Genomic DNA, 12,355 nt, shown 5'->3' on the forward strand with positions numbered 1-12,355 from the left:
TCATATTACAATGGGGCCCTGAAAAACCCGGCTGACAGTTGCAATAGTAGTACCCATGACGAGACTCACAATCGAGAAAATGGGAGCAGTTTGCTGTGCACATAGGCAAAGCTGTAAATGCAAAACAAGTGGAAGTGGTTTACATTTAGTGAGCCAAAAAAACAACTTTCAATACGACATAACGGCCTCAAAGTAACAACATATTTGTAATAAGTTTCTTTGTTAATAAAAGAGCAGACTGAACTTAAATTTCATGCGTCCAAGTTTTCTTGATGCTACGATCACAAATCGTGAATGCAACGTTGAACTGGTTAATGCAGTGACAAAATACATTATGATCAAGCCAGTGTTTAGTTGAAATGAGGGATCACTCAATAATTTAAACAACTTCGGTGTGACGAAAGAAAATTGATTAGTAAGATTCAAGGATTGCACTTTCGCCTTGCTCTTTCCAATTCTCATCATTTCTGGGAAAACTGCGTCAGCAGCAAGTTGGAAACTGTTTGATATATATAATATGGATGCATGAATATTACGTTATTAGACAGGTAAATAACTTTGATTTTCTCTAGTTGTTTGGTACCAATCTATTTATGCAATAACGTTACATAAAACGGCGAAAGGTATTAATGATTTGTCAGAGTACCTTGGCATTGACTCATGAATCTCTTTTCAACTTTCCCTTTGATTCCCTGAAGAAAGTTTGTCCAAGCTCGGACACTTCCAGCAATTGGAAAGGTGCAGTTATGCGCTGCATTCCACATGTGGTCTGGATTCGCGGCTACATTCCAAAGATTTACTTGATGCAATGTTCCCACGAAAGCTGCCGACAAAGCAGGATTTTTATCTTCAGCAAGGAAACGCTGTCCAAGGACGATCCATCCATCTCCAGCCAGAGTGTCACCTTTAAGCACGTTTGCTACCATTTTCACTTCTGGTCCATCAATGTAAACAGAGACATTTCCAGTGATTCCATTCCAAACGACACCTACGAAATGCCAGTGACCGTCTGCTAAAGGAAAATTAGCCTTTGTGACCTCATCTTTTATCATTAACTGAAGTTGAGATTCCGAAAACGAGAGTATTATTACGTCTTCAGGTTCACCCGGCACGCTGTAGGTCAACAGTGTTCCTGAACTGAACGCGGCGTCCCCCCGGACAAACATGGTGATGGTAAAGGCATCCATGTCCGGAATATCATCGCCCTGCGATATAATAACCATGTCCTTTCCAGTCAAGCGTTTAAATATGAGATCGAAGTTGCTGCCGAGAACTGCAAAACCAAAGACACGACCAAAAGTTTCTCGTATTGCATGTTTAAAGCAAAAAACTGTTCTGTTGTGGTTCAAATATCGTGATGATGATGATGATGATGCTGATGGCGATGATGATGATGACAATGATTATTATGATTTCGATTATGATTATGCTTATTTTGGTTTCAGCTGCATGGTAATGTTGGCAATAACTTTAAAACAGAATAAAATGAAATTCACCAGGAATCCATTTCTCCCTGATAGGCACTTTTAACAGTAATTTTCGCGCCTCTACGCCAGCTACGATCTCTCCAGGAACTCGAACTAATTTTGATTTTCTTTTCCTAACGTTTCGGCAAATATACCTCGCTTCCTATGACAGTGTGATTGTGGTGATAGTATCAACAGGTGTTCCTCCAAATTCAGTGGAAAACATGTTAGTTTATATTTAAAATCATTTAAAACCAAATTGACGTTAGTAAAGATATCAGATTAAAAGAAAGTAAAGAGTAAAGAAACCAAAATGAGGAACGGAAATTTTAAGACTTTCAATGAGCCACCTTCACTTACAGTGAAACATAGAAAAATTTTGAGTTAAATAATCATAAATAACGCGATTTAGATTGCAAAGATAATACGAGTAAGAGGCCCGACGATAGAAATTGGTATCAAAAGGTTGGTCAGGACAAAAAACTGTTTACAAAAACAGCCAAGTGATCACAAGGGAATCCTGTTATAAAGAATCGGCAAGTGGGGAAGACAGTAATTATCACAGCCTTGTTTTGGCTAGGAGACTGTAACTAACACCAAAAGTACAACTTTTCAATACAGGTTAGCAAGAGACTAATTCGATTTATTTGAACACAGCAGAGCTTGCCCGCGGGACCGTAGCATCGTTTCATAGAATATGAGGCATCTTTTCTCTTCTAGTAGTTACATCAATAGTCCTTTTGCATTAATTGATCACGTGATCAACTTTACCTCATCTTGTTAAGAAGATCAAAGGCTTTCCACTGAGGGCAACATCGTTTCGAAATACTGCAACATATCAAAAACTCTGGGGAGGGGTTCCATCCACCCCCAGTGGGGGTATGATTTTGCCTGTACGTCCGAGGGTTAACTAAACTTATTTTCTACTTACAGATATCACAGTGATCCCCAGTGTAGGATGGGTAGCACTTGCACTCGTAACCATTTACCAAATCGATGCAATAGGAATTAGGCATACAGGGTTCTGAGGCACATTCATTAATGTTCATGTTACATGTACTTCCGCTATAACCTGCTTTACACAAACAGGTGATGTTTCCAGTGAAAATGTCAGCTTGACACGTTCCTCCATTTTCACAGGGAGATGATAAGCAAAGGTCCTTGATATCTTTGCAGTTTTCTCCCGTAAACTGTTCTAAACATCTACAGCTGTACCCAGCTGTCTCATCTACACAGGTACCATTGTTACGACACGGAGCAGACTCGCATTCGTTAATATCAGTTTCACAATACGTTCCACTGTAGCCCTCAGCGCACAAGCAAGAATAGCCTAGGATGTGGTCAATGCAGGTAGCATTGTGTTGGCAGACATTATCCATACAATCGTCTATGTTCTGCTCACAATACCTCCCTGTAAACCCCGCGGTACAAGAACATGTAAAACTGTTCACGGCATCATGGCAAGTCGCATTGTTGAAACAAGGCCTGGTCAAACACTCGTTTATTTCAAACTCGCAGTGTTTCCCGAAATAACCACCGTTACACTTGCATTCGTAACCCGTCTGAAAGTTGATACAAAGGCCATTTTGTGTACAATTTGCTCCTTTACAGTTATCAATGCGTTTTTCGCAGCGATGGCCGGTAAATCCGTTTGAACAAGAGCACCTGTAATCTGCCACCAGATCCGTACATACTCCTTTGTTCATACACGGATGTGATTCGCAATCATCGATGTTTTTCTCGCACCGTGGACCAGTAAATCCAGGTTGACATGCACAAAAAAACGCATTTATCTAAAAAGAATAAGAGAGTTGCATAAGAACCATTTAAGAGCCGCTCTTCTTAATTATCATCAACTAGACGTGGAACTAGTCAAGAAAATGACCTGTCCTCAAAGTCAATCACAATGAAGTCTTGGTAACCCTAGTTATAAAAGCATTAAGTTTAAGTCCGATCGATCCAGCAATATTTTTTAACGATATTTTTTTCCAACGCCTAAATTGGAAAAAAAATCAGCTAAATAGTGGCTCGCATAATTAGAAATAAAGTTTGGCAGTAAAACATGATGCTACACGTACACCATATTTCTACTCTTTTTCACTATAATTTTAACTAATTGGATTGCGATTTGGTCTGTAATTTTGACACAGCGTCCCCCCAAACCATATAATCTCTTGATTTTTTTTCACGATTTCTGTGATATTCCTAGTGATTTTCGAATAAGTTCGATTTCCTTGCAAGTAGTAGATGCATGACGAATTTTAAAGTTTAGCAGAAAATTAAAAATATTTTAAAGAGTTTATATGGTTTTGGGGGACGCTGTCACAAAATTGAAACAAAAATGTGCCTGATCATAGGTATCTTTGAGGAACAAGAGACATAATTTAATCTTTCTATTTGCCCACTAAGACTTTGACCTAAGATCAAGGAAACTTGGCAACCATAAATTCTGTTCAGGTCCAAGTTACATTTTTGACTGTGCACAAGAAGGCTCCATATATTGCTCTTAGAGGTGAATTGCTGCAGTCATGTAACTGTCACAACAAGACTTACAAACTGACACAACAGGCTTTTTTGTAGTAGCTCCCTAGTGCGGCAGCAAGGCTAACTGTACAGAAAAGAAGTGCTGATCATGGGCGCCTCTTATGTAATACGTATTCGTTGCTTCCAAACCCTTTGTGTCCCTTAATTGACAAAATTCAGGAGCAATTTCATTCTTTTCATGAAACCAGGAAAAGAATTATCCTTATCTTTCACTGGTTAAATAGTATGAAGCAATCCAATGCCAGTTTTATTTCTTGAATGTTTCAGCATGAATCAATTTTTCTCTCCTTACAAAATGCTCGGGACAAAATTACGTAACGTGACGTGATTCGCATGAATGCACTGAAAACTGGTTTACATGTGCCAGTTTGAAAGTTATTTTGGTTTGCCGAGTCGGCAAGTGGGCTTCGTAAATGTGCTAATTTTGGCAGTTTGTTAAGTGATTTTGTGTCAACAACTTTAAAAACTTCTTAAAATATTTCTTTTAGATTAAATCGCAATCTAATTTATAGTTATGATTATAGAGGAAAAAGGCAAAAAATATGGCGTGCCATTATATTTTAAAGCAAACTTAAACACCAGGGCAGTCTTGTGAAACGCTTGCCGCAACGAAAACGTCGCGAGACATATTCATTTAACGGAATGTTTCCCGCAACTGAGACAAGCTGCAGAACGAATTGCCTAGAGTAACAGGGACAATCACCTTATCATAACAAGTACCACCATAAAGACAAGGAAACGATTCACACTCATCCACTTCAGCTTCACAGTATTTTCCCCAAAATCCCTGAGGACAATCGCAAGTGTAACTGTTAATTCCATCAACGCACGTGGCACCATTTGTACACGCATGCGCCAAGCAGTCGTCGATGTTCATTTTACAGTGATGCCCACTGAATCCATCAGCGCATGTGCAAGTGTAACTATTGGCCTTATCGATGCATGTTCCGTTGTTCTGACACGGATTACTCGAGCATTCATTAATATCAACGCCGCAGGTCCGTCCTGTATAACCACTCTTACAAGTACACTGAAAATCATTTAACAGATCTGTACAAACTCCTTTGTTTAAGCACGGGTTCTGCTCGCACTCATCAACGTCTATTTCACAGTTGAACCCAGTAACTCCCTGAGGACAGACACACCAGAATTCATCAATTCCGTCTACACACTTTCCACCATTAAGACATGTTACATTTTGGCAATCGTCAATATTGTATTGACACTGGTCGCCATTGAATCCATCTGGGCACTGGCATGTGAAAGAGTCCGAGGTTTCAATGCAGGAAGCATCATTGAGGCACGGCATAGAGTCACAGTAATCAATGTCCAGACTGCAAGATATTCCGGTAAAACCGGGCGTGCAAGTACATGTAAACTCGTTGACACCATCATGACAGGTACCGTTGTTTGAACAAGGGTTTGAGAGACAGTCATCAATGTTGTTTTCGCAGTGAAGGCCATCGAATCCATCTTTGCAGTCGCATTGGAATGCATTTATCCCATCTATGCACCTGAAGAAAAAAGAACGAAAATTAAGCAATGCTTCTGACGCCCTCCGACGGTCACTAGCCGTATATTGTACGTTATTACTTTATTATCAACGACATCACAATAACACGCTATCTATAACGGAAAACAAAGTCAATCCGATGTAATATCAGATATAGAGGGAGCTAATATATCTAGTGAATAATTAGACAACCTGGCTCCGTTCAAGCAGGGATTTGAGTCACACTCCTCAACGTTGTACTCGCACTTCTCTCCAACAAAACCTTCCTGGCAAATGCAGTCAAACTCGTTGTCTTTATTAATGCAGGTTGCGTTGTTCTTACATTCTACATTTCTACATTCGTCAATTTCTTCCTCGCAGTTTTTGCCGTAAAAACCGTTACGACAAATACAATCGTATGTTCCAGTTGAGTCCACACATGTCCCCTCATTCTGGCAAGGGTCTGAGGCACATTCATCGATATTCTCCTCACAGTTCTTACCCTGGTACCCTGTGAAATAATAAGAAGTGTTATCCATTGCTTCGGTTATTGATGGCTCCGCAGTGGGGGAAAAGGCAAAAACCGATCTAAATGAAACAGCAAAAAGAAAAAAAAAATCGGCGAGCGAAGCGAGCCGATCTCTTGTCCTTTTCCCTTCCAGATTTCAGCTCGGCTTATTTCTTTCTCCGATTGTTTTCTTCTGTTTGCTTCGCCTTTTTAGTCCAGGCCGGAGCCTGGTCCCAGGCTAGAACGACTCAGAGGAGCGTATTCCAGTTATAGACCTTCTTTGGAAGAACAAGACGCAAGACGGCCGAAAAGACTTTCATTGTTCATACATGGTTACCCTTGAGATGTATCTCTTCAACCAGATTTCATTTCAGGGCCGTTTTTGTGACAGTGTGTCGAAAACCTGGCTCACGAAACAGATCTTTACTAAAAACGAGTTGAATAGCGATGTTGCGCGTTTTACCACCCACGTTCAAACCTGTTAAAAACCTGATTTGTTGCAAGATAGGCTTGATGTGGGTGGTAAAACGCGCGAGATCGCTATTCAACTCGTTTTGCAGCAATGTTGCAAGACAAGTTGTACGTTTTTTGTTGCCCGTTTTTCCGTACCTTTAAGTGTCTCTGAGTTCGATATGCTTGTTTTGGTAAAGAAATCTCACTCTTTGGTACAAGCCATCTTTAGTTATACATTTGCCTTCTGCTAAGCGGACACCTTAGTGAACACACGCCTCTTTAAGAGCAAAGCTTGTCCAGAAAGGCTGAGTGAAAGTAAAAAAAAGAACAAAACAAAGCAAAAAAAGAGATAGCCAGAGAAACTTTTTACTTACCTATTGGACAAAAGCACATATAACCATTTATTTCTTCGCTGCAAGTCGCACCATTTTCACACGGGAATATTAGACATTCATCAATATCTGTTTCGCAAAGCTCTCCGGTATATCCTGGTCTACAGTGACAGTTATATCCACCAAGAAAATTGGTACATAAGGCGTTATTTGAGCACGGTGACGAGACACATTCATTAACATCATCTTCGCAGTTAGGACCTTGGTAGCCTTGTGTGCAAGAGCAGGAATAGTTATTTACCAGGTCACGACATGTGCCACCGTTAAAACAAGGTCGGTCTAAGCAGTCATCAATGTTGGTCTCGCAATGTTTGCCAGTATATCCAGGTTGACAGGTGCACAAGAAGTCATCAATGAGATCTGTACAAGCTAAATTGCCCTTACATGGGTTGGAATCGCAGTTGTTGATTTCTGAAGCACAAAATATTATTGAGATTAAATCCTAACCTATTTTCTTCTACTTAGTCATTAGTGGAAAAGATGCCTTAAAGCATTGCGCTCTTTTCTTAACGTGGTGCAACAGCCTCGAAACCTTGCAAACTTTTTAGTCTTAAGAACACAAACTTAACCCATGGCCCTACCAGTACCTAACGCATGCGCACAGCGATATCATCCGGGTAGTAGCAGGTATGGAGAGCTGTTTTTGTGTCAAAGGTCCTTTACTACTGAGGAGAGTGCAGAGCACTTCATTAAGCGCAAGCTCCACACAACACGTGGGAGCTGAGGGCTGGGAACTATGCCATGCTGATGAGCCCTAATAAGGGCGAAACAGCTGCCTAGGCTGCCTCTTTCCGGGTAAAGTGGCTGTGCGCATGCGTTAGGTACTGGCCAGACCGTAGGTTGGTGTGCGTGTATCACTTTCTACTATGTTTTCTCTTAGTTTTAAGAGGATATTTTTTTACAACGGTGATGATAACAATAACGCTAACGATAATAATAATAATAATAAAAACGATGTTTGGAAATCAGAACCCCACCACTGGCATTAATTTGACAATGTCAAAATCTCAGGAAGATAATAGTAATAACAATGATGATGATAATAATAATAATAATAATAATAATAATAATTAATATAATAAAACTTTATTCATAGATTTAAAAAAATAGACCATTTACAGATTCAAGAATATGAATATTAAAATATATACCCTATGTACATTCTTCTTGTGTACGAAAGAGAATTGTCGTAAAATGGCTATCTAAAAACTACTAATAACAATTATTAATTAATTAATAACAGTATAATAATAATAATAATAATAATAATAATAATAATAATAAAAATAATAATTCTTGCGAGGTGAGGGCCGTAAGGCCCGTGAAGCGAGTTTACAATTTGTCGCGCGTGCAGCGCTCGTATAGCGTATATCGCACAACGAGGTAGAAACTCGAGTTGGCAATATTTTAATGTGTATATCTCTTGGGTGTCCGCTGTTAACGTCAGCCAGTATGACGTCAAGGTGCATTTCAGGGTTGCCAGGTAACGCGACTTCAAGTGCAAATGATATGTTTTATTCAAATAGTGTTTACTATCGGTGAATCGCGATCAATTTCTCAGGAAACTGAAAGAGAACGGCAAGGACAAGAACGTCCCATTCAGCAAGTGGCTGGAAATCCTCGCCGGGGAAGATTTACCACCGAAACTATACTGTAGCGAGAACGGCGACTTGAAATCTGGCGCGAACAACGAAGAAGATGATGAGTGCGTACATCGATCGGCCGTTAAACCCAAGAGTAAATAAATGTGGAAATAATGCGAAATGGCTTTGAAATACTATCTTCAAACAACGTGCATGGCAGAGAAAAATGGTACAAATGTATTAATTTTACACAATGAATTGCTCATTGGCAGCGTGGCCCATTGGTCTGGGAGCTGACTTCTCGCGTAGGTAGTCATGAGTCGAGTGTTGGTTCGAACCTCGGTATGGCTGTTCTCGCTTTCAATGTACATTTTTTTTTCGATATTTTATCATATTTTTTTCGCTTTCGACTTACAGCCTTGCAAGATTTTTGCGATAACGTACTTCTAGTTATAATGATTAGATAAACGGGTGGCTGTATGATGTAAAGAGTGAAGAGGTAAAATAGAAACTGAAGAAGACGGGGACGTTCCCGAGGTGGAAGACATGTTTAAGGGAGTAAAACAGGGAAAAGGCAAGAGAGGTATAGGCAGGAGGTAAGGAGTGGTGAACTGCCAGCTTGATATCTTTTGCACTATGCGATAGGGAGGGTTATGTGAAAATGTGTTCTTTTTTAATTATTTTGAGAACTGAAGTGAACAGACTTTAAACGTTAGCGCAGGATTTCCAGTCATTCCTGATGCAGAGCAGAGCAAACATTCTGGAAAGGAATATGGGGTGAGGCAAAAGAAGATAACCAGGAAACCGAAAGGTTACTAAAAAGATGAGCAGAATGACTCAAGGTGTGTCCATCCCCGAATATATAGAGTGATATTGTACTAACACTATTAGATCTTTCGTTGGCGTTTGATATTGCTGACCACAGTTTGTTGCTGGTGACACTGCTTAGGTGTTTTCTCCCTACAAAAAGTCTCATTGCGTGAGAAATTCATGCTCTATGGTGCATCAAAAGAGTGGGTTCAAGGTCAATTATTCAATTCAATTCTTCCCTGGAAGATGTTATCACTACTCATGGCACGAACTTCATGCTTATGATACTTATGCGACTCGATGTATGCTTGAAGGATATTTCAATCTGGTATACTAAAAATGGCCGACATTTCGGTTTGCAAAACATCCTGAAGAAATTCTATTAATTAATATTAATATTGTTGCTATCGATCCATCCCTGACAGCCCGTAATCTATGGGTTACTGCTGATTTAGACCTTCAGATGACTACACGTGTAAAAAACAACAACAAAAAAAATGTATATTTCGCTTTAAGGAACCTTGCAGGTCTATTGGAGGGGGCTGAAAATTGGTAGCAGTTTATAAACTACGAATGCTACCGTTCTGTCCTCCTGTATGAAGACTTTGAGGTCACCAGACTAGTCGATAATCTTGCGAATTAATCCTCGTTTTGGCCTAGGAAGTGCCTAGCAAGTGCCTAGTCAGTTCCTTCCTGGGGCCTGTTTCTCGAAAGTCCCGGTAACTTTTGGGGCCCGAAATCAAATATTCAAATCGAAATATAAAGAATAAGAGCGCGGGTCCTGGCTAGCAGACTACTCCATTTTGTTTCATTAACTGATACTTTTATCACTTTAGATACAAAACTAGTGGAACCTCGATCTTTAATGTAAACGGAGACAGCTTACCGGGCCCGTTAATTATCGGGACTTTCGAGAAACGGGCCCCTGCATACTAATTAAGTTCTTCGTCATTTCTTTTCACATGCTAATAAAGTGCCTACATGTAGATAAAAGCGCGTTTCTGCATACTTAATAAGTGGGCACCTTTACTAAAGGGCACCACTTTTAAACACTATGGTCATCTTCGGCATATTTTCCAGCATCCAAAGATCAATGGCCTACAGGGCGGGCGTTTATTTTTCTTAAAGCGCGACCCAGAGGTACATGGAGGAGGGGCAGGCAAGGGGGAGGGGCGGGGAAAAAAAGGAAAAAAAAGCCTTCCAACAGAGCCTATGAATTTCCCGAACGCCCCCTAATTAGTTGCGACTAACTGCTTTTCTGGAAATGCATTTGCAGCCAACGAAAATCTAGTTCATTTAGTGTTTCGGAAGCCATAAATTTACTTCATAAATAACGGAAATACCGTATTGACAGGTCAAACACAACCCATAAGCTCGTGATAGTGTGAAACGAGACCAAAGAGTTCGCTAAATTGAAGAGGTTTTCCTTCTGTTTAGCCGACAAATTATATAATGCATGGAGTATTCTAAACATTGACTGAGCGAATCTTATTTTTTGCTGTTAGTCTCACATTAAGGTGACTCGACACAGTTTTTTGGGGGGAGTACCATCCTACTTTGAAGCTCTCTGGTATCCCCACCTTTACTTTTATCGTAAGTATAACACATAGAATGGATAACATATAGATCAATCTACAATACAACATAAAATTTTTGGCGATCGGAGTAAATGTCACGTGGTTATTATGCCACGCTCCTTTGAAGTCTGAGTCGAAAATCTGCTGTTGCCGGCATTTTTCCGTGAAAATCTCTCGGCTACACATAGTGCGCATTAGTGCCTTGCGCTGAACAGAGTTTCACCAAAATCGCAAAGACCCAATTCGAGAAATTCAGTGGTTTCCAAATTAAGGTCATAATTTATGCGAAAATAATAAGCAAACTTTACACGAATATATCTAATAAACTATGAGATTCATCCCTTTATTTTGGGCATCGTTATAACAGATGGGTCCATGCAAGTCAGCAAAACGCTTTAGGGCCTTGTAAATGCGCGCGATTTCGAGCAAAGCAAACATATAGAAATGATAGTTTTCGCTATTTGTTCACGTTTGTCAGCGTTTAAGAGTCCTTCTCACGAAAAAAGCATTTTCTTAAAAATTCGTAGTTTTTTTTTCCTTTAAATTTTTTCAGGGCCACAATTGATTAACTAACTACCCGGGCTCTGAATTTCATGGTCATTGAAAAACTGTGACATTATCTTCTATAAGCCCAAACTTTAGTAAACATTGAAGATTTTTAGCGTTTTGGCTGAGTTTGCTTTGGGAGTTGTCTATTGTTTCTAGTCTGTCATTATACAGCATTCTTGTTCAGCACGGGTGCAATGACCACGCTTGGCTGACTTCCGAATACTCACCGACTAATATGATAATTTAGTATGACAAAATGGAAGGGATTCCCGTCACGAGTTCTTTTAATTATTGGCTTGCAATAAACTTATGAAAAAATGATCTTTTTTTAATAGTAAGTAGATTTAGTGTGTAGCACTTCTTGATTTTTTTGCAAAGGCACAAGAAGCACGAGAATTGATTAAAAATTGTGAGTTAAACTTCTATGTATCACGCGATGGCCTGTCTCACTGTACCGAAATTATCATATTATGTAGTCCGTGAGCATTCGGAAGTCAGCCAAGCGTGGTCATTGCACGCGTGCTGAACAAGAATGCTGTATAATGACAGACTAGAAACAATAGACAACTCCCAAAGCACAAACTCAGCCAAAACACTAAAAATCTTCAATGTTTACTCAAGTTTGGGCTTACAGAAGATGATGTCACAGTTTTTCAATGACCATGAAATTCAGAGCCCTGGTAGTTAGTTAATCAGTTGTGGCCCTGAAAAAATTTAAAGGAAAAAAAACTACGAAATTTTAAGAAAATGCTTTTGTCGTGAGAAGGACTCTTAAACGCTCACAAACGTTAACAAATAGCAAAAACTATCATTTCTATATGTTTGCTTTGCTCGAAATCGCGCACATCTACAAGGCCCTAAAGCGTTTTGCTGACTTGCAAGGACCCATCTGTTATAACGATGCCCAAAATAAAGGGATGATTCTCATAGTTTATTAGATATATTCGTATAAAGTTTGCTTATCATTTTCGCATAAATTAT

General features: G+C 39.6%; 1 protein-coding gene across 1 annotated transcript in view; it reads right to left on the reverse strand.

Annotated features, from left to right (window-relative positions):
- The window catches only part of LOC140922317 (uncharacterized), a 108,119-nt gene that overhangs the window by 10,834 nt on the left and 84,930 nt on the right, over positions 1–12,355 (reverse strand). Inside the window, exons 26-31 of the mRNA XM_073372311.1 lie at positions 6,838–7,266; positions 5,716–6,013; positions 4,714–5,524; positions 2,398–3,259; positions 647–1,273; positions 1–111 (exon numbers count right to left, since the gene is read on the reverse strand). The exon at positions 1–111 is cut by the window's left edge and continues 135 nt beyond it. Coding sequence (XP_073228412.1) covers positions 1–111; positions 647–1,273; positions 2,398–3,259; positions 4,714–5,524; positions 5,716–6,013; positions 6,838–7,266 — 3,138 coding nt within the window. The remainder of the gene's footprint in view (positions 112–646; positions 1,274–2,397; positions 3,260–4,713; positions 5,525–5,715; positions 6,014–6,837; positions 7,267–12,355) is intronic.

This window comes from Porites lutea, chromosome 13 (assembly GCF_958299795.1).
Source record: "Porites lutea chromosome 13, jaPorLute2.1, whole genome shotgun sequence".
Taxonomy (NCBI): Eukaryota; Metazoa; Cnidaria; class Anthozoa; order Scleractinia; family Poritidae; genus Porites; species Porites lutea.